The sequence below is a fragment of the Lynx canadensis genome, chromosome B4 (assembly GCF_007474595.2).
Source record: "Lynx canadensis isolate LIC74 chromosome B4, mLynCan4.pri.v2, whole genome shotgun sequence".
Lineage (NCBI taxonomy): Eukaryota > Metazoa > Chordata > Mammalia > Carnivora > Felidae > Lynx > Lynx canadensis.
In genome coordinates this window covers 103157936-103178894 of record NC_044309.1, presented here as the reverse complement: position 1 = coordinate 103178894, position 20959 = coordinate 103157936, and the positions used below count along the sequence as shown (strand labels likewise).

Below are 20959 nucleotides of genomic sequence, written 5' to 3'. Positions count from 1 at the left end.
CTTACAAAAATAATTTCAACATCCACTTACTTGACTCTCTCAAATATTCTCTTCCTCATACGAACAAATGATTTTCACTAATTTTCTCACTATAAGGAAACCACTCTTCTGTGTTGCAACTTACTCTAGAACAGTACTTCTGCATAGCTGAGTAGTACCAACAGATTAGAAATTATGTGTTAAATAACCCCAAGCTAGCAAAGCATCATATTCTATGATGCTAAAGCTTTTCCAGAGTTTCAGAGAAAGTCAGAGTCAAAGTAGGGTATTTATTTGTTGTTGCTGTTGTTCTCATTGTCATTTGGTTGGCTGATTGATTTGCTTTGATTTTGTCTTGTTTGCCTTTAGCAGAAAAGACACATTTATAAGATAAAGGGAAAAAGCCATTAAAGAGAATGAGGTTGAAGCTGCAGAACTATTTATAAACCACGATCTTGGAGAAGACACAAGGAATTAAGGTCCAGAAGACAGGAGGAGGGATTGTGCTTGAGCTGAAGAAGAAAGATCTCATTCCTTGAGAGTGGATGCAATTCCTCAGGCCATAATAAGAAATTTGGATTTTATTCTAAGAGGTGTGGAAAGTCCTTGGAGTATTTTCTCCAGCAGTATGATCTTTGGGTATGTGGTTAAAATATAACTTTAAAATCCCTTTCAATATTGAGATACATATTCTCTCCATAAATAGACATATTCAAGATACAGGGTGATCTTGCTGTTGTCCACACAAGCTTCTTACTGTTAACCATATCTAGTGAAATTATTTGAGCTCCTACATCCAGTTACACCCTGGACTTTTCAGCTATGTGTCAATAAATTTTCATTTTTGCCTAAGCTAATTTAGGTTGAGTTTAGTCACTTGAAACTAAGAGTCTTAACTAATACCTTGTCCCATTCTTCAGGCAATTTCTCACATGCCTTGATCCTGAGTATTTCCACCATCTGCATCACTTCTTGAACAAGCTCTACTTTGTCCATATACTACTTAAACTGCAGAGATCAATAATCCAAATGGTTTACACATGAAACAATATACTTATTTTATCACAATGAATATAGTTCATCAACTAATGCACACCAATAAGAAGATAGTGATTTTTTTGGTAGAAATTACCCATATGAGTTAATGCACAAAGCTTAATTTTTTATAACCCCATAAGTGTTTATCACAAGTATTTTTACCAAACTAAGATTTTCCTAATCCTGTAAGTACACAGCTGAGTATTTAGAACAAATGCCAATTATAACACTTATTCCTAGTGATTTGAGAAAAGCATGATTTGGGAATAAGAAAGACCTACGTATGAATTCTGATTGTCATCTTCTACTCTGTAAATTTAAGTAACCCTTTATCTCAAAAGTCAGTTTCTGTACCTACAAAATGGGGATAATATTCCCCTTATGGTATTGTTATGAAAAATAAATAAGTAAAAAACCAAAAACATTTGTCCCAAAATGCTAACTTCTACACTATCCCTTTTGAGCCCTTTTGTCTAGCTCTCCAAGATGTTTCGTTCCCCAAATCTCTAATGCAAGCAAATCACAATTTCTCCCAGATATGTACATATCACAAGAGTGATTAAAAGACCCCTAAACTGAAGGTGTAAGAACTCAAGATCCACACAAGCAAAATCAATGACTAAGAAGACTGGATTTGAAATAGGGTGTGGTGGGAACTGTAGTAAATTGCCAAGCAAACACTCCATCTAAAGACACCTTCTATTCCACTCCAGCTGATTTTCATCATGGGCAATATGGCAAACTATCCTGATTTCTATAAGAAACAAAGGAATCTGAAGTTTCATTAGGTATCTATTAATTTTGAAATGCTGGCAGAATTCTATTCAAAATTTATTAATTTATTAACTTTATAGTATAATAAAGTTATGTGAATGTGGCTTCTCTCTTAAAATATCTAATTGTACTGTACTCACCCTTATTTTTGTGATGATGTGAGATGATAAAACGCCTACGGGATGGGATGAAGTGAAGTGAATGATGTAGGCATTGTGTTGTACCATTAGGCTATTACTGACCTCATGATCTGTCAGGAAGATCATCTACTTCCAGGCCACAGTTGACTGTGGATAAGTGACATTGTAGAAAGCAAAACCACAGGTAAGGGGAGACTACTGTACTGTTTCAACTGAGATGATCTCCTTGTTTATCAACCTATCTTTACAACCTTCCCATTCTGATTATTGATCTCTCTTGTATTCTCAAGCAGATCATTTAAGTAGGGTAAAAATATTTTAGAAAACAGGAAAAAACAGAACTTAGCAAACTTTTAGCATATAGAAGGCTATTTCCAAAGGTAAGGTTTTATGATATGGGGGAAATTATTCGGCCAGTGACATCTAACAAAACGCTGCATTAGAATTGTTGTGACCTCCTAATATATTATTTAGAAAGTATTTTTAGAATTATTTCATACACATATTTTATCTCCAATTAGTCTACAATCATTTTAAAATTATATATGTATTTTTATCTCCCCACAGAGTTTAATAAACATTTGTCAGGCTGACTGACTCAGAATTACTTCTCAGAATTACTACTAAGAAAATGAAAAACATTTAAAAGCCAAGATTTGTGTATAAGCTAGAATTTACAGCATTACTTTCACTCCAGTCTTTTAGCTATACCTGATAAGGCATTCACTTAGAAGCTTTATAAACAAAAAAAGAAAACTATTGTTAAATTTTACTAACTATATGGAAGAAAAATTACTAAACAAATCCAGGCTGAACTCAACTACAGATGGTTCCCAACTTATAACATTTCCATTTAGGATGTTTTCCATTTTGTGATAGTTTAAGAGCAATACACATTCAGCAGAAAGTGTACTTGAAATTTTAAATCTTGACCTTTTCTCAGGCCAGCCATAGGCAGTATGATCCTCTTTCATGCTGCTGGGCAGAGACAGCAAGCCACAGTTCCTCATCAGCTCCATGAATACAAGGATCAACAACCAAGGCACTTACAACCATTCTGCACCCACACCACCATTCTTTTTCCGTTAAGTATTCAAGAAATTACATGATATATTCAACATTTACTAGAAAGTAGGCCTGTGCTAGATGATTATGCCCAACTGTAGGCAATGTAAGTGTTCTAAACACATTTAAGGTGGGCTGGGCTGAGCTGTGATGTCCTGCAGGTTACGTGTACTAAGTGCATTTTTGACTTCATGATATTTTCAATTTACGATGAGTTTATCAGGATGTAACCCTATTGCAAGGGAAGGAAGGTCTATGTAAAGTAAATAAATAAATTTTGTATCAGTTTGCTACAATATTACACCTCAGTCCAAAGTGTATTAAAAGAATAAGATAACTGCTCTAACAGGAATTCATTTATTTAATGGTGGTTGCTCTAGCAATGCAAAGATTGTTTATCACTTATATACAAATAAGCATAATTTATCAATGTAACTGAGGGAAAAAATGCTACTTTACCATCTGGATAAATGATAAAAGTTATTTCATAAAACAGACTTTAAAAGGAAATGTCATTTTAAAGCAGATTTCTGAGCACAGCATCTACAAATCAAATGTTACTCACACAGTAGTGGTTATAAAATGCCTGCACATTAACCTTCACCTTGTAGAGCTATTTTGTAAAGAATATTCATGAAAAAGAGAGAAGTCACTCAGTATAATAAAATAAAATAGGCAGTCTGTATTTTGTAGATATACTGAAAATAGCAAACATCCAAAGATGTTTTTATTTTTTTTTTTAGTGTTTATTTATTTATTTGGGGGGGGGGCAGAGAGTGAGCATGAGTGGAGGGAAGGGCATAGAGAGAGGGAGAGAAAGAGAATCCCAAGCAGGCTCCACACTGTCAGCACAGAGCTTGATATGGGGCTCGAACTCACAAACTGTGAGATCATGACCAGACCCGAAATAGTCAAACACTCAACTGACTAAGCCACCAAGGTGCCCCTAAATAAAGATGTTGCTTTCAAAAGAGTTTGGTAATTACTAGAAAGACAAAATAATGGAAACTGAGAAGAGAAAAATGTGAACCCCTGAAATAGGAACTTTGCTAATAATGATACCACCATTTATACAGTATTTTAAGAGAATCACGCAGATAATTGAGTGGCAGGGCCAGAATCCAAACCCATGTCTCTAAAAGCATTCCAAGTCCCAGTTTAACAACAACAAAAAAAATGTAACATTAAAAGCTTCTATAAGGAGTTGTTCCTATATCCTTTGAAATCTAATTTCTGAAACTTCTAGGTTTCTAGAGTTAATATATTAAGAATTTATTCCTCTGATTTCAAATTATTAAATATCTTTGAAGTTTTACTAAATTTACACATCTTCAAAAAAAATCTTTATTCTAGCACTTAAAAAGATTCACATATTCATTCCAACAGCTTTATGAGGCTTGGCCGCCCAATAAGTTACATACACACTCAGGCACTTGGAAGGTCACCCAACGGCCCTTTAACTGACCAAGGCAGGGCAAAGTGGCCACTTTCCCACAATTGGACTCCAAGCTCATTTTTCACAAGGACACCTTCCTCAAAATAGGCTGTGGGCAGTTGCAGTTAAACCTTGCCTCTGGATTATGAAACCAGTGAGGTTATCATGATTCTCATGGCTACTTTGATTTCAGAGTGTCTTATTTTTTGAAGTAGAACTTTGTGAATGGAGAGGCTAAGGTACTGCCTTCCCAGTATGTATGTATGTATGTATGTGTATGTGTGTGTGTGTATCTGTGTGTGTCTGTGTATGTATATATATATATATATATGTGTGTGTGTGTGTGTGTGTCTGTGTATGTATATATATATACATACACAGACACACACACACACATATATATGTGTGTATTTCATACATATACATATGTGTATATATATATATATATATATATATATATATATGTATGTATTTCAGTAGCATTTTAGATTGTAGGCAAGCAATCAACAGTAAAATACATGTCAGTAACCTGTTCCTGACAGATTATACAGCAGCCCTGATTCAAGGATTTCTTTCCCTACAAGAATCCTAAGACTGCTTGCTAGTTGATTCTTTGCTTTTTTGGCTATTTGCTGGTTTTGGTGAATTTGCTGTGAACCAGGGAGTGTGCAGTATTTTTAGAGTCAGCCTATGGCTAGGAATATACTTCAACTGTCTTAAAATGAGGTCCCTGGCTCCCTCTAGTACCAAGTCAGGGGATTTGAATTCAACCTGCAATATTCTATTGTAGATCTCTTGGTATGTGCTTGCCTCAAAAGGAGGCATCCCAACTAAAAATTCATAGCAAAGAACTCCAAGGCTCTGGAGATCCACCTTATCATTGTGCATTCTTCCTTCCAACATTTCAGAAGCAGGTAGTCAAGGATACTACACAGTGTGGTTCCCTTGGAGAATGTGGCATGTACTGACCACCCTAATTCTGCAGTCTTAAACAATCCAGCTGATTGTAGGAGCAGGTTCTCTGGCTTAATGTCTCTATGAATAACTCTCTTTGAATGACAGTAAGCAGGGCTTGCTCCTTCTCAGGATGAAGAGAAACATGACAAGCCTCTTAGGAACTCTTTGTCTTCAGCATGCCACCATCAGCAAGATCTAAGAGCTCCTCTAGTAGATCATCCAATGCTAGGGAAGGGTGTAGTGGTCACTTTTGCAATCCTGCCCCCTGAAGATTGGTAAGAGCATCTAGCTCCCTAAAGGTTGAGACAGACATGCTAAAAGAGCTAGGACACTAGAAGAATCCTGAGTTTGGGTCAAGGATAAAACAGAAAATAAGAACCTTGAAACTAGAAGCTATGACTGCAGGTGGGCAGCAGCATGATTCCTACACAGCCAGGTGAGATGAGTCATATAATATCACAGACTTGAGATTCCCTGACCCCACTTTCAGTAGCCTTCCCTTTCGCACCTAGAATCCATCTTAGGAAGTGAGACAGAAAGGGGATACCCTCGAAAGAGCAGAGAAATAGCACCACTGGGGAGCTGAACTTACACAGCACAATCACTGTAGAGAAGAACGAGATTGTCCCTACAATGTGGGTCAGAAACCCCAGCCAGTAACATCTTGATTCTCACTTTTATTAGTTTGTTTCACTTTCATTTTTATCTAACTCGGTAAAATGGTGTCAAAAATCTCAGTCATCATCCTTGATTCAAAAATCTAAAAGTCATCATTGATTCATCTCTCTCTCTCTCTTTTTTATCCCCACAGCCAATGTATCACCAAGTTCTGTCTGTCAACCCTCCCTTCTAAATGTAGAAGAAAACTACCCACTTCTCTCCTCCATGGGCAGTATCATCTATTGCCCAGAATACCAGAACAGCCTCCTACAGTATCCTTGCTAACCGCCTCCGTCTAAAATTCTTTCTCCTTTAAGTATCCAAAGTGCTTAAATTTCTTCAGTAACTCTAATTACAGTTAAAATGAAAAATCAGACCCTTATTGTGGCTTGTGATCTTTGTCTGCCTTACTCCTCAGTATTAGTGTATCTACCCCTCAGCAACACTGACCTCTCTGGTCTTCAAAATGACAAATTATGTTCCTTCACAGAGTCTACGCAGCTGATGCTCTTTCTTCTTGGAAAATTCTAGCTTGCAGATCTTTACATGACAAAAAGCTCTTTCTTGTCATCAGGATTGTAACTCCATATCACTCTTTCAGAAAGGATTTCCCCAAGCATCCCATCAAAAGTAGCCCTCTTTCCCCCCAACTTTCCCTCATCTGTTTCTTTATGGGATATAGCCCAGCTATCCCTTCAGAATGTAAGCTCCTTGAAAGCAGGAGTCTTATGTGTGTCTTGTTCACTGGTATACAGGCAGTTTATCAATTTTGTTGAATGAAGTAATGAAAAATGGGTAAACAAATGAACTGGGCCACAGAGGAAAATGCTTACCTTCTTTTCATTGCTTCTTTCTCACTGACATTTCTCAAGTCACTCTTAATTTTTCCACCACTAGGCAAAAGGACTAGGAATCAGGTAATGAAAAAAAAAACCAAAACAAAAACCCAGGAAGTATAGCCCCAATGAGCAATATGCAAAGGGTGTAAAGAGCAATTAGGGAAAGAAAAATCTTAATTTAAGAAAGAGAAGAGTAGCCTTCCTCAAATATCAGAACCTCTCAGTGCTAGACTTTTGAGTCAGGAACATAAATGTTAAGACATGCCCATGTTCTATAAAGGATTGTGTAAATTGTATTTTCTGAGTTGAAATATTTAAAATCCACTAGGAAATATATAACTGGCAAATCTTTCTAAGAGGACTTACAAGAGATCAAAGTGAGGGCTTCTCACTACTGAGTTTTCATGAAGCAGTACAGCCATGTTGTTAATTGACATGAGATGTGCTATGGGATTTCATCTTTTTCACAACTGACAAATAAATTGGCAATCAGTGTAAAGGTGGTCAGAAAAAAAAATAGATACACTACTTTAATTTCATGGGAAAATGGACCTTAAATGACAGATTTATGAATAAATATCTTTTAGTTAAACTTTAGTTGAAATTAATCTGCTCAAAGAAACCTGAAAAGACGGTGACATAGAGAGTTTTTGTGTAAAACACTGAGTTTAAAATTATATGCATGTATTCACATAAGTTGATAAGTCAGTGGCTTTTAAGAGCAGAAGTGTGATATAATTATGCATAATATATACTTTTTGTGTACAAAAATTATATTATTTGACTATACTTGGACTTCTACATAATATGGGAAAAACTTGTTTCTTAAAAAAAGCATATTAACCAGCCTATTAATAATCAGGTTCCTAATGTAGCATCACATTCTGAAATAAAAAAACTACATTCCTATTATGTTACAGATTAATACTTGTTCTCAGAACTATTTCCAAAAAAGAAAAAAATTCTTACCAGACATAAACTGTGTAATAGAGGATAATTCCATTTGGCTCCAGGGGTGGTTGCCATGACAACTTCACCGTGACACCAGACAACTGTTTTACAGAGAAGCCTTGAGGGGGAGAATCAGGAGCTGAAAAGTTAGGGTAAGGATAATACATTTTATTAAACATATATAAGAGAAGGCTAAAATAGCAATGCACAAAATTTTCACTATAAACATTCTGGTCAATGAATCAGGTGCAGTGCCTTTCCCCACAAGCATGGGAGACTAATTGTTTACTTTCAAAATGAGATGATAAAAAGAGATTTTGCATGGTGGTGTTAGAACATCTGTTTCTGTGATTCAATGGAAAAAAATATTTCATGAGAAAAAAGAACAAGGGGTATGTCACAGTGATTCACCTACTGTTCAAGTACATCTTGGTAAATTATCATCCTCTAGTAAAAATAAAACTACTGGGGTGAATAAATACAATATGTAGTAAAAGTGTTCCTCAAACAATAAAAAGAAGTGGGAAAAAAATCACACATTCAAGAAGTGGTAAAGTGATAAGCATAACACAGGGAGAGCAGTTAAAATGACTGACCTCACAAATAAAAACTACATTCCTCAATTTCAGTTTGTCACTAAACTGTAAAATAGTATCAAAATCTGTTCACTGAGTCTCCAAAATTGAATGGTGACAAAGAAAAGCAACACAGCACATAAATAATATGGACAGGTTAGGGTCTACTTCTAATTCCACCAGTATAGCGGAAGGATCTAAATACCTGAGCCATTTTGCACTAAATGAGCTCTACAAAAATTACTACAACCTAGTTAGCTAAGTTTATATTTACATTAGATAAGACATATAGAATGGCATTTCTCAGCTCCTGTGTAACACTACAGTAATGTCTTAGAGCATTAATATACAATTTTGCAATAGAAGGGTATACATTACTAAAATTTTTATCATTGTTATAGTTATATGGAAAGTAAACTCATAGGTAGCTGATAGAAGTTTTAAGAATTTGTTCAGATCTTTGAACAATGTTAATTTATAGATTAGCACATGTGCAGATCACTTTTTCCAACAATTTAAAGAAAATGCCACCTGAATTATTTTAAATTCTTTTTTTATTTTCTGAATAATCTCAACCAGAGTTGTATGTGTACATATGCATGTGTAATGTGTATGTATGCTTTTGCTATTTTAGTAACAACAATTTTCCAACACAAAAAATTACTGAGCAGAGAAAAGGTTTATGAGATGAATTCTAAGGAATAATGGTGACAGCTGTATTCATATTTTTATTTGTTATTCTCACTAGCACTACAATAAAAATGCTTTCAAATATTGATTATCACAAGAATCCGTATATCACTTGGAGATGTCTAGTTCCCAAGATATGAATTACTTCTGAGAACTCTTTCATTTGTCAAAACAAAAGCCTATGATATTTTCCCTAACATCTTTGTAAAACTTAACCTTTGTTTATTGTTGGAAAAAAAGGATTTCAATCAAAAATAGCACTGATAGAATATAATCTGTTGTAACTAAGTATTTCTACTCTATAATATGCTTTAAGACTATTATGTCAAATATCAGATAATTCTAAGTGTTTTATTTTTAATTCCAGTATATCCTTGGGTATTTTCCTTTTTACGTGAAACATTTTATTGCTAACTAAATATAATTAACATGTCTATCTAAACAAAATACTATATATCTACTATAGCAAGCTAAGTTTTAATCATTTTGGCATTTGTATTCTAAAACACAATCTAAAAAAAATGAAATTGGTGCAGGGGATTAAGAGGTACAAACTTTTAGTCATAAAGTAAATTAAAAAATTATTTTAAAGAAAGAGGAAAATTAGAATATGTAAATGCAATGATATCTTTTGCAATCTGTCCAATTCATCATAACAAAGCATATGAGAATAGGTGAGATGGGTATGCATAAGACTCTTTCTCCTCCTGGTATGGTCTTTCCTAACTCTCATCTTCCCTCAGGTCACATCTTAGACTTAACTTCCTCATCTACACTTCTTCTACCTCAGTAACTAACATGCCTCTTATTGTCCTGAGGAGTAATTTCGGGGAAATATTAAAGTTATAAAAACTATTTGTCTATACACTTATTGAATTTAGAACTCTGCCACTGAGCTGCAAGTTTCATGAGGACAACAAGCACCTAATACCCAAAATACAAAGCATCTCAGTCTTTTATCCATTCTTGATTTGTCATAATTTTTCATTAAAGGGGTACAATTCTTCACCCCATTCATTAGTAATTATATCAATGACTTGACCAGACACTTAGATGCTAAGTTCACTATGGTGATTTGCCATGGTAACTTTAACAGTCCAGGTAATTCAGATGCACTGTAGAGTTTGAAACAATTGATTTAAGTGGTAAAAAGCTCTGTCTTCTTGGAATATATGTTCACTACTGGTCTAGATTCCTTCATATAAGATCTCGAATTCTTACCATCAGGACTATTTCATTAAATTAGGAGGTGGAGAAGTGGGTACTATGTCCAGAGGGGCATTGCATAAATTATCTAGTACATCTTTCTTAGGCATTATCTAAGATGGAAAAAAAGAGCTAACCCCCACTCTGTTCTAGCCTTTAACGATTGTCCCATTGGAAAGGATGTTTTATTAGTTAATTTTCATTTTATTTCAGCACAAAGAACTGAATTATGACAAAAATTAAAAGTTGGACAGGTGAACTTTGATGGAGAAATAAGCATAATAAGTAGAGGTAATGACTAGGGAAGACCAACCCTAGTTGGTCTTAGAACTTAGAGGACAAGAACCTGGGACAAATCAGAGCAGCCCACTTGGACACTGATGAAATAATTTCATAGAGAGAAAAATAGGGAAGGACCTCAACTGGGAGAAGAAGGCTCCAAAGACTATTACTTTGAATAAAATAAGAACAATGCAAGAAAAATCTTCCTTCTGCTAGACATATATAACGCACATATTGTCCTGGTGTATGACTAGAAACATGCACAGAATGCAACTTAACTTCAAGATGGAAAAACTTGAAAGAGAGGGGGGAATAAAGATATCCTGCAAACACTTATGATACACCCAGGCCCAACTCTCATGGCAATAGGACTTCCTTTTGCAGAAATAAAAATAAAAATAACAGTGTCAAATATATATAATGTATAAAACATAAAATGCAAATCCAAATCCCAAATATATTCCTCAGAAGTAATTTTCTTAGCATGATATATGCCTAGAACTTGGTGAGGTACCAGTGTAAAGTCATCTCAGTAGTAAAGTTGATTTTATTCAGGTTTAGGAAAAGATATGTTTAAATATTCAATATTTAATAAGGCTATTAGCATTCAGGAATGGCATCTTGGAAAATTACATACAGAAACCTAAAAACTGGCCTGAACTCATTATCAAGCTAGTCCTAATACAGTAAAAAAAAAAAAGAAGGGGGGGGAGGTTGCAGGTTGACATAACAGAATCTACTACAAAACTGATGTAAATGTCTATTCTTATGAACATTAAAGTTGAAAAACACAGCCATAACATACATTAGTTTATATTCAAACCATTCAAACTGAAATTTTAGCCTTAAAAACTGCCATGAAAAAATATTACTGATTTTTTACAGAGCACGGATGACTTGAGCATCAAAGAAGAACATTTTATACCTGATTTCATTGAACATAAAGCTGACTTTGCTAGCTTCTTTTACTCTGTGACAGTGAAATTTCTGTATAATGCTGACATGCACATAACTGATACCCTGGTCTAAGAGAATTTTCACATTATATCTTCATTTTATGCACATGTTTTTTTTCAAATGTGATGGATTCAAAACATATCAGGATCCACTACTGTATTTACCATCCTCTTCAGTCAGTATACTTATGGGTGCGCTCCGAACTCCTTCACCCCTGAGTGTACTAGCAGACACCTCAATCTTGTACTGGGTATATTTCTTCAGTCCTAAAAAGAAATAACATAGGTAAGTTAAGACTTATAAAATATCCTTTAATAATAGGCAAGAAGGAAACTATGAAATGACTCTTAATCTTCCAAAAGTAAAAATTAAATGAAAATGTACTTCTTTCAAATAGTAAGTCCTATTACAAAGACAAAATGGTATAGGATAAGGTCACAAAGGATTGACTTTGAGTATTCTTTCATGTGACTGTAATAAACTCCTAGTTTATTTAACCAAAAAGCCAGTATTGTCATACTCTGTACAAAATGAATCCTACTTACCACTTATAATATAAAAGCAAGCTAATATTTTATAACCACATTGTCAGTACAAATATAAATGTACAACATTAAATATTCTTTTTACCTTTAATGCTTTGGGTCAAAGAGGTTGTATTTATAGCTCTTTCTTCATTTCCACTACTTCTCCTGATGTAAATTGTATATTTTTGTATGATTCCATTAGGACTACTTGGGGGAAGGAACGATAGCTCAATCTCTCCAGAAGATATATTTTTGTAGGTAACATTTTCTGGTGCACTATCGGGCACTGGGAAAAAACAAAAATATAAATGCATGAAATAATTCCATCCTAAAAATACATTCTTAAAAAAATCTATTTTGCTGAAGTTTTTAAAATTTTTTTTAATGTTTATTTTTTGACAGAGACAGAGCATGAGTGGGGGAGGGGCAGAGAGAGAGGGAGACACAGAATCTGAAGCAGGCTCCAGGCTCTGAGCTGTCAGCACAGAGCCCAACGTGGGGCTCGAACCCCAGACCATGAGATCATGACCTGAGCTGAAGTCAGACACTCAACAGACTGAGCCACCCAAGCACCCCATTTTGCTGAAGTTTTGATCCAAGTACACTAGAATATGTTTATAAGAACATTCACTAGAGTGTAATTGTAATAAACATCCTAAATGGAATAAGATACACATAACTTATACACTTAAAACTGTATAGAAAAATTTTATCTCAAAAGAAATTCATACTATGATTCTACAAAATAATGCTTATAGATGATATTTTTATTAAAATATTTGAGATGGTAGTAAGCTATTGCTGAGGATCATACAGATGGAAAAAAAAATTGAAAAACACCTAAAAGTCAATTCTGCCTTTCATTAATAATAATAACATATAAAACATTAATAATCAGTTTTGTATATAACGTATGACAAGGCAAGGAATCCTCCCTAAGTATAATGTTGCACATTATGATCTGTCAGGAAAACAGTCTCCTAAGGATATAGGATATCGTTAAATAAAATACTAGTTTGATGTATCTACTAATGTTCTTATTGTATTGAATTCAATGGTCACAAAAAGTTTCTCCACATATGTTCAAATACTAATACTACATGTGGGATTCTGATTCTGGTAAATATTGAAATAGATACCCTACACTGAATGACTATATTAATTAAAACAATTAAACCCTTCATAAAATTAAAACAAACTTTTGTTTAAAGGAATTGAAGAGTTGACAACAAAACTGGAAATCTGTGGTGGCCAAAAAACAAAAGCAAAAAAAAAAAAAAATTAAATTACACACACACAAAAACACAGTAAAAACAGGTATTGTGAAATGGAAGCTGGTACTAATGCCAGCTTTGTCTTGAAGGGTACTGGTCAATCCTGGTGAGGTTGAGTTTTTGCAAAACAGCTATGCGGAGTGCCAGATAAAGAACTGAAAGACTTGGGCCAACAGAAGAGTAAGGGATATCCCTGCATAATAAGCTGGAAAGCCAAAAGAATGCAACTTTAACCATGTTAGTGGACAATTCCAGGGGGTACCTTGAATTCTTCTGCAGAGTACCACAGAATTCAGTGTGAGTGGTAGCTGCTGTTCTTGTGCAATATGGTATGTTCACCCACAGGGAAAGGGGAGTGAGAAGTAAACCCACCATGCAAAAGAGGACAGAGGATAATTTTTTTTCTCGCTGCTCTCTGGATAAAGATGCAAAAAAGAAAAAAAAAATTATGCAGTTTTGGAAGTGCATGCCTATTCCTATGAGTCTATGTGGCTCAAATCCATGCTACCTATATAGCCTGAAAAAATGTTCACTTCAGAATTTAAATGAAAATGAATCTGTAATCCTGAGTTGCTATTATTCAAAAGCAACTAGCAGAAGCAAACATAAATCCTCTCCGAAGGAACTCAACTTCAACTCAGGCCACATAAATTTACCACAGATAAATTTCAAGGAAAATGTGCTGACTGATAGCAAATCAGGCACCAATAAAGACAGCAAAGAAAACAGAAAAACAAAAACAAAAACAAAAAACCTGTCTCTCTCGGTCTCTCTCACTCTCTCTCATACACTCTCTCTCTCTCACATACACACACACATACACACACACAGACTTCAAAAGACTTCAGATATTGAAATTACCAAAGAATAAATATATGAATGCCTAATGTATTTCAAGAGATCAAACAGATTTGAAAATATGAGCAAAGAATTATTCTTTAGATAATAATAAATGATGCATATAGCCAAGCAGATTTGAAAGAGAACCAGACAGGCCTTCTACAATAGAAAAACAAAATAACTGAAATTAAAATTATTTTAATGTATAAAAGAGCATATTAGATAGAGATGGAGAGAAATTTAGTGAAAAGAATGACAGTATTGAAAAATTATCAACAATGGAGCTCAGAGGAAAAAAATACAGAAAATGTAAAGAGCAGATAAGAGACATGAAGCATATACTGAAGGAGTTTAAGATAGATAACAGAAAGAAGGAGGAAGAAGAAATATTTCAAAGGGTAATGGCTGAAATTCTGAAAAATGTTGTTCAGGTCAAGGAATCTCAATAAGCTCCAAGCAGGAAATATTTTTAAACAATCATATTTAGACACATCATTGTAAAAGTACAAATAACAAAGAAGAGAAGATCTTAACAACACCAGAAAAAAAACAAAACAAAACAAAACAGATCATCTACATAGGAATGACAATTAGACAGACAATTGACCTCAACTGAAAAATGAGAATTCTATCCCCAGAAAAATTAACAAGAGCAGATAAAAACATATTCTGACGATCAAAACCAGAAAATCCTCAATGAATGAAGTTATAAACAATGCATTTTAGGCAGAAAAATATTTACTGGAGATGAAAAACCACAGTTGCAAAGATAATGGTTTAAAAATTGCCTGCATGGGAACAATAACAGTAATGACTACTTTGAGGGGTTAAACAATATAAACTAACAACATAAACATTATTGCCATTGTAAAATCCTATTATAAGAATATTTCCTTTCAGGGGCGCTTGGGTGGCTTGGTTGGTTAACTGTCATACTTAGGCTCAGGCCATGATCTCATGGTCATGGGTTTGAGTCCCGCACTGGGCTATCTGCTGCCAGTACAAAACCCACTTTGGATCTCTGTTCCCCCCCTCCGCCCCTCCCCAGCTCATTCTCTCTCTCTCTCTCTCTCTCTCTCTCTCTCTCAAAATAAATAAATTTTAAAAAAGAGTATTCATTTCAAAAGAAATAATTGAACCTATATATTGGCACTCAAAATATAATAGATATTAAAGTTGCTACTAGTAAATTTAATGAAGCAGAAAAACAAAATTCAAAAGCCTTGAAAATGTGGATGCAAAACCACTTGTCCCCAGTTGTTACGTGTTATGAAGTGTATTTCATCTAAGGCACACTTAATAGGAAAAACTGATGGAAGAATATTGATATTTCTAAAACTTTGGGAAGAATTGTAATTTAATACATAGTTTAATGTAGCAATATAATTCTACACAATATAATCTTTTTGCATACATTCAAAATTTCTAGTTACCTTCTCAAGCCAACCCATTACATTGAGAAAAATTCTCAAAAACTACTCTGAATGCTTTCTCAACCTTCTGGCTCTAAGAGAAATCTTGGACCTTCTGAGAACATTATATTTTACCACTCTTGGGTAACAGGTAGTCATTGTTTTTCTCCTACAACCCCTATAACCATAGAACCTGGGAGTTGAGTAGCTGTATTTATTGCCCATCTTTGCCATATCCAGATCATTTCTCCTTCCTTCTTCCTGAAGAACTCTTGTGCTACCCCTCCTTAAGACAGTCATCTGGGGCGCCTGGGTGGCGCAGTCGGTTAAGCGTCCGACTTCAGCCAGGTCACGATCTCACGGTCCGTGAGTTCGAGCCCCGCGTCGGGCTCTGGGCTGATGGCTCAGAGCCTGGAGCCTGTTTCCGATTCTGTGTCTCCCTCTCTCTCTGCCCCTCCCCCGTTCATGCTCTGTCTCTCTCTGTCCCAAAAATAAATAAACGTGGAAAAAAAAAAATTTAAAAAAGACAGTCATCTAGTGATACCATGCCACTACTTCAAACATCTTAAAATTTTAATCACCTAAGAGGGGAGGAGGGGAGGAGGAGGGGTTAAATAGGTGATGGGGATTAAGGAGTGCACCTGTCATGATGAGCACTGGGTGATATATGGAATTGTTGAATCACCATATTGTACATATGTGAAACTAATATAACACTTAATGTTAACTAAGTAGAATTAAAATGAAATCTTAAAAAAAAAAAAAAAAAACAAGAAGAAAAATTTATCACCTAGATGACTGGACTGACTTTCTACCAGTCTTAAAAGATGTCAACATCAATGTAAATGATCTTTCCAACTCTCTGGACTCTGTATTCCTTGATCTCCATAATTCCAATTTTTCCTCCACCCCACTTTAACCACTAGCTTTTATGGCAATACCTGAGATCTTGTTATTACCGGTATTCCTTTCTTTGGCAACAGTTTATTGTATTGGCACTCCAAAAATTCTTTGTATTGACACTCCAAAAATTCTTTAACCCTCATCCAATCTTCATGGTTCATCATCTCCCTTATGTCTCATCTCCCTACTTACTTGGGCCAGAATCCATTGCCTGCCAATAAAACCAGTCCCTAGCAATCTCCATCAACTCCTTTTTCCATCTTGCTTTCCAGCAAAATTCCAATTCAGGTTAAACCAATTTCATTGCTAGTTCCAGATCTGCAGTGAACAGCTGAAAATGTCTGAACAAAACAAAACTCCAGCTAACAAGCCTTATTTACATTTAAATCTTAAATTTCAAATGAATCTTTTCCACTGCCCAGCAGCCTCTATTTTCCTTTAGTCAGTTCAGTCTCCCCTTCTGTTACGTATGTTTTTCACTATCTTTTCTGTCCACCATCATCCAATATCACTCCCCTTCTTATTCAAAGCTGATAAACTTGCTTCTCACTTCATTGAGAAAATAATAACACTCAGAAAAAAACTACATTATCTTCCTACCACCAATTTCCCTTTAACTGCCTTCTCTACTTAACTCCCTTCAAAGTCCCAGCCCTGCATTTCTTCTTTATTTAAATTCCAGTTTGTTAACATACAGTGTAATATTAGTTTCAGGAGTAGAATTTAGCGATTCATCACTTACATACAACACCCAGTGTCTTCCTTAATACCCAACACCCATTTATACCATCCCCCTCCCATCTCCCCTGCAGTAACCTTCAGTTTGTTCTCTATAATTAAGTCTGTTTCCTGGTTTGCCCTGCCCCATGTTCATTTGTTTTGTTTCTTTAATTCCACATATGACTAAAATCATATGGCATTTATCTTTCTCTGACTTATTTCATTTAGCATAATACTCTCTAGCTCCATCCATGTCATTGCAAATGGCAAGATTTCATTCTTTTTGATGGCTGAGTAATAGTCCATTGTATATATACCACTTCTTTATCCATTCATCAGTCAATGGATATTTGCCTGGCCCTCCACTTCTGTGGTAGATTCTATTCTATCTAGTCTGAGACTTTAAAACTGAAGTTATTCCCCCTCTGTCATGTTAATGATTTTTCTCTCTGTGTTGAATTATTTCTATATTGTAAATATGTGAAAACACACACATTATATCACAGCAAAAGAAAAAAAAAAAGACTATTGATTCTCTTTGTCCTTTCAACTATTGCTCCATTTTGGCCTGTACGTCGTATCAAAATTCCTCAAAATCTGCCTTTACTCATTTTCTCCACTTTTAATGTATCATTCTGTCTTAATCTCACTTTAGTTAGGCATTTTCCCCCATTTTTTCCATGAAACCCACTATCATGAAGTCTTCAGTGATCTCCATATTGCCACACCACTAATTAATTCTGTGCCCTCCTCTTCACTCTGAGCAGAATTGGACCTAAAAAATAAATTCCTTCTACTTGGAAATATTTATTCACTTGCCTTACACAATCTTCTCTGCTTTTCCTCTTACCTCACCACTGCTCACTTCTGCTTAGTCCTTGACTAAATCCTCTCTGACTTCCAAAAGTCTATAGGTGTATAGGACATAGGTGTATAGGTGTATTCTATAGGTGTATAGGACAAGTCTATAGGACATAGGTGTATGTCTTCTTTCCATCTCTATCTACACTCCCTCTGATGTGACTTTATCTCATCCCTTGACTTTGAATACCAGAGATATGGTAATTCATTCAAATTGTCTATTCAACTCTGGATTCTTCCTGTGAGTTTCAAACTTACGTATCCAATTGCCTTAATGACAGGTACTCAGATATTTAAAACATGGTCAAAACAAAACCGAATTTCCTCCAAACTGACCTTTTCTCCAGGCTTCCCTGTCTCAGTAAATGGTACCAATATAATAGGGAAAGATAGGATAAAATAGGCAGAAAGGGAAAGATTAGGACCTGAGGCCCCTGGGTGGGGAAAAGCACATACAATGGAACAATGCTGGGAATGCCTTACCACAGCAAACCCCCTCGGGCATAAGGTTCCTCTTAAGAATGTAACAGACACCACCTACTACCCCTCAGGTTTCTCTCAGGAATCTGATAAAAGACCTGACTAAAAATAAATAGTAGACCGTAAAAATCTATGACCCAAAGGAATGGTATAGCCATAGACTACCCCCCTCATACAATGGAAATGAGCCAATCAGGAATGGACAACCCAGCACCTAGAACTATCAAGCCAATAAGGGTGGAGCCTGAGAAGGTACAAGGGGGAAGGGTGGGGGCAGGAGGGTGGTGACCAGAACCTTATAAAACAAGGACCCTTGCCTATAGTCGGGGACATTCACTTTCGAATGTCTCCTCTCAGTAAAGACAGCTTCCATACTATTCTTTCTTTCTAATCTTATACTCTAATAAACTTTTGCTGGCTGCTCATTTTGTGTCCACCTCTTCATTCTTCGAAGCCATGAGACAACAAATTGCAGGTATTGTGCTAAGTAATACTGCAACGCCACCATTCACCCAGATATTCCAACCAAACACCTAGTGATTAAGCGTGATTTTTTTCCTTCACTCCCAAATCCAACATAGTCAGGAATGATCTTCCAAAACTGCAAATCATATCATGTTCTTGTCATAATTCTTCAATAGCTACCCATTACAATTAAACTCCAAACCTCTTAGAATGACACCCAAAAATCTGCACAGTCCACCTTTGCCAGGTTCTCTCTCCTCATCTGTTAATTCTCTCCGCATAACTATGATTACTCCAAAGAAAGAAAGGCTCTGCTCTTCCTCAACCACATACGGTATCTTTCTACTTCAGGAACTTCAGGCTATTGCTATTCTCCTTCTGAAGCATTTTTCTTCCTTAATCTCATCTAGTTTACTCCTACAGATTGTTAATGTCTCCAGGCAAATACAGTTTCTTCAGACAAGACTTCCCTCAGTCCTCTACCTCAAATAGCCTGCTTACTAATCAATACTAATCAGCCTGCTTAATTCTCTCTTCTTTCCCTGATTTTCTTTTCTTCCTAGAATACACTGGTACCAAAGTCATATATAGCATTTGTTTACTGTGAAACTTCTAGAATGTTAAGTTCCAAGAAAGTAGGGATTTTCTCTTACTCACTGCTGCATCTACAATGCATATGATATGGAAACCACAAAAACCTGTTCAGGGAATAAATAAATATGTTCAACTGGACATAAAACATATTTAAAAACAAGAGAGAAATTCAAAGCTAAGCAAAACAAGTAAGATTGAAGTGAATAGCTCTTTAATTGCAAGAAAAAAAAGGATTTAGTAATGCTATGCTTGAACTTAATAACTCAGTATAACTTTTGATTTTGAAAAATTCTCATTGGAATTTGCTAAGTTGTCCCTCTGAATTTCCACGCCTATCACCAGTAGTCAGGATATAAATATGCATCCCTGACCCCAGGCTGATATCCTTTGCATTTTTATTCATTTATCCTTAGGGGATAACCAGTGCTGGGTTCAGGGGAAATAAAGAAGACAGACTTGATGACTTACTGATTTGGGAGAGTAATGATGCACTTAAGAGTTTTCCGAACTAGCACAGTGTGTCCAATTGGAGAAGTATTGTGTAAAATAGATAATTCATGAATAAAAAGTAATTGTTACAAACAGTTGGAATAAGCTAAATCTATTTAAAAAATAAAAATAAGAAACAAGTTTGTTCACAATGATCTGAAAAGAAGAAGTGGGAAGTTACCTTGAGTGTGCCTAAAAATTGTTGTTTGGCATATACAGTTTTAATATTATATAGAAAAATTTTTAAATGCTATTCATTATAGAGTCCTATATAAAATTTTGATCAACATATAAGCTACTACCCATTAATGGTCATTACCCCAAATCAGACATATTCAAGGCATTTTGTTAAAGGCTTAGTATAAAGTTATGTCTTAAAAAGAAAAGAGAATACACAGAGAACCTCAAAAGGTAATTTGTATGAGAACTTAAAGTTCTTTATGTGATTATTGAACTCTGTGAAAAAGTATGAATTGATTTCATTTGTTTGTCAACTGCACATACTTAACACACACACACATACACAAACACTCATGAGATCAAACGTATTGAGCTTTTCTGCTTGAACACAAGGGTATTTTACTTCTAGGCATTAGTAAACTCTGATTCCCCAATCAAGAGAAGCATGTGAATAAATTATTTATTTCTTTTACCCAGCAGCATTAACATATTGCTAACTACATCCCTCAATTTCTCATGAAACAATATTGAAAAGAGAGTTCTTGTTTTTTTTATAATACCAGTAGAGGAAGAATTTATTTAATAAGAATAGGAAGCCTTGGTAACAGATAGACAGTTGTTCTTGATACATCTTGCTTCAAATGACACGTTGAGACTACTCAAAAT

General features: G+C 35.2%; 1 protein-coding gene across 1 annotated transcript in view; it reads right to left on the bottom strand.

Annotated features, from left to right (window-relative positions):
• The window catches only part of PTPRQ (protein tyrosine phosphatase receptor type Q), a 229341-nt gene that overhangs the window by 147219 nt on the left and 61163 nt on the right, over positions 1 to 20959 (bottom strand). The window contains exons 16-18 of the mRNA XM_032593794.1: positions 12179 to 12361; positions 11713 to 11814; positions 7857 to 7977 (exon numbers count right to left, since the gene is read on the bottom strand). Coding sequence (XP_032449685.1) covers positions 7857 to 7977; positions 11713 to 11814; positions 12179 to 12361 — 406 coding nt within the window. The remainder of the gene's footprint in view (positions 1 to 7856; positions 7978 to 11712; positions 11815 to 12178; positions 12362 to 20959) is intronic.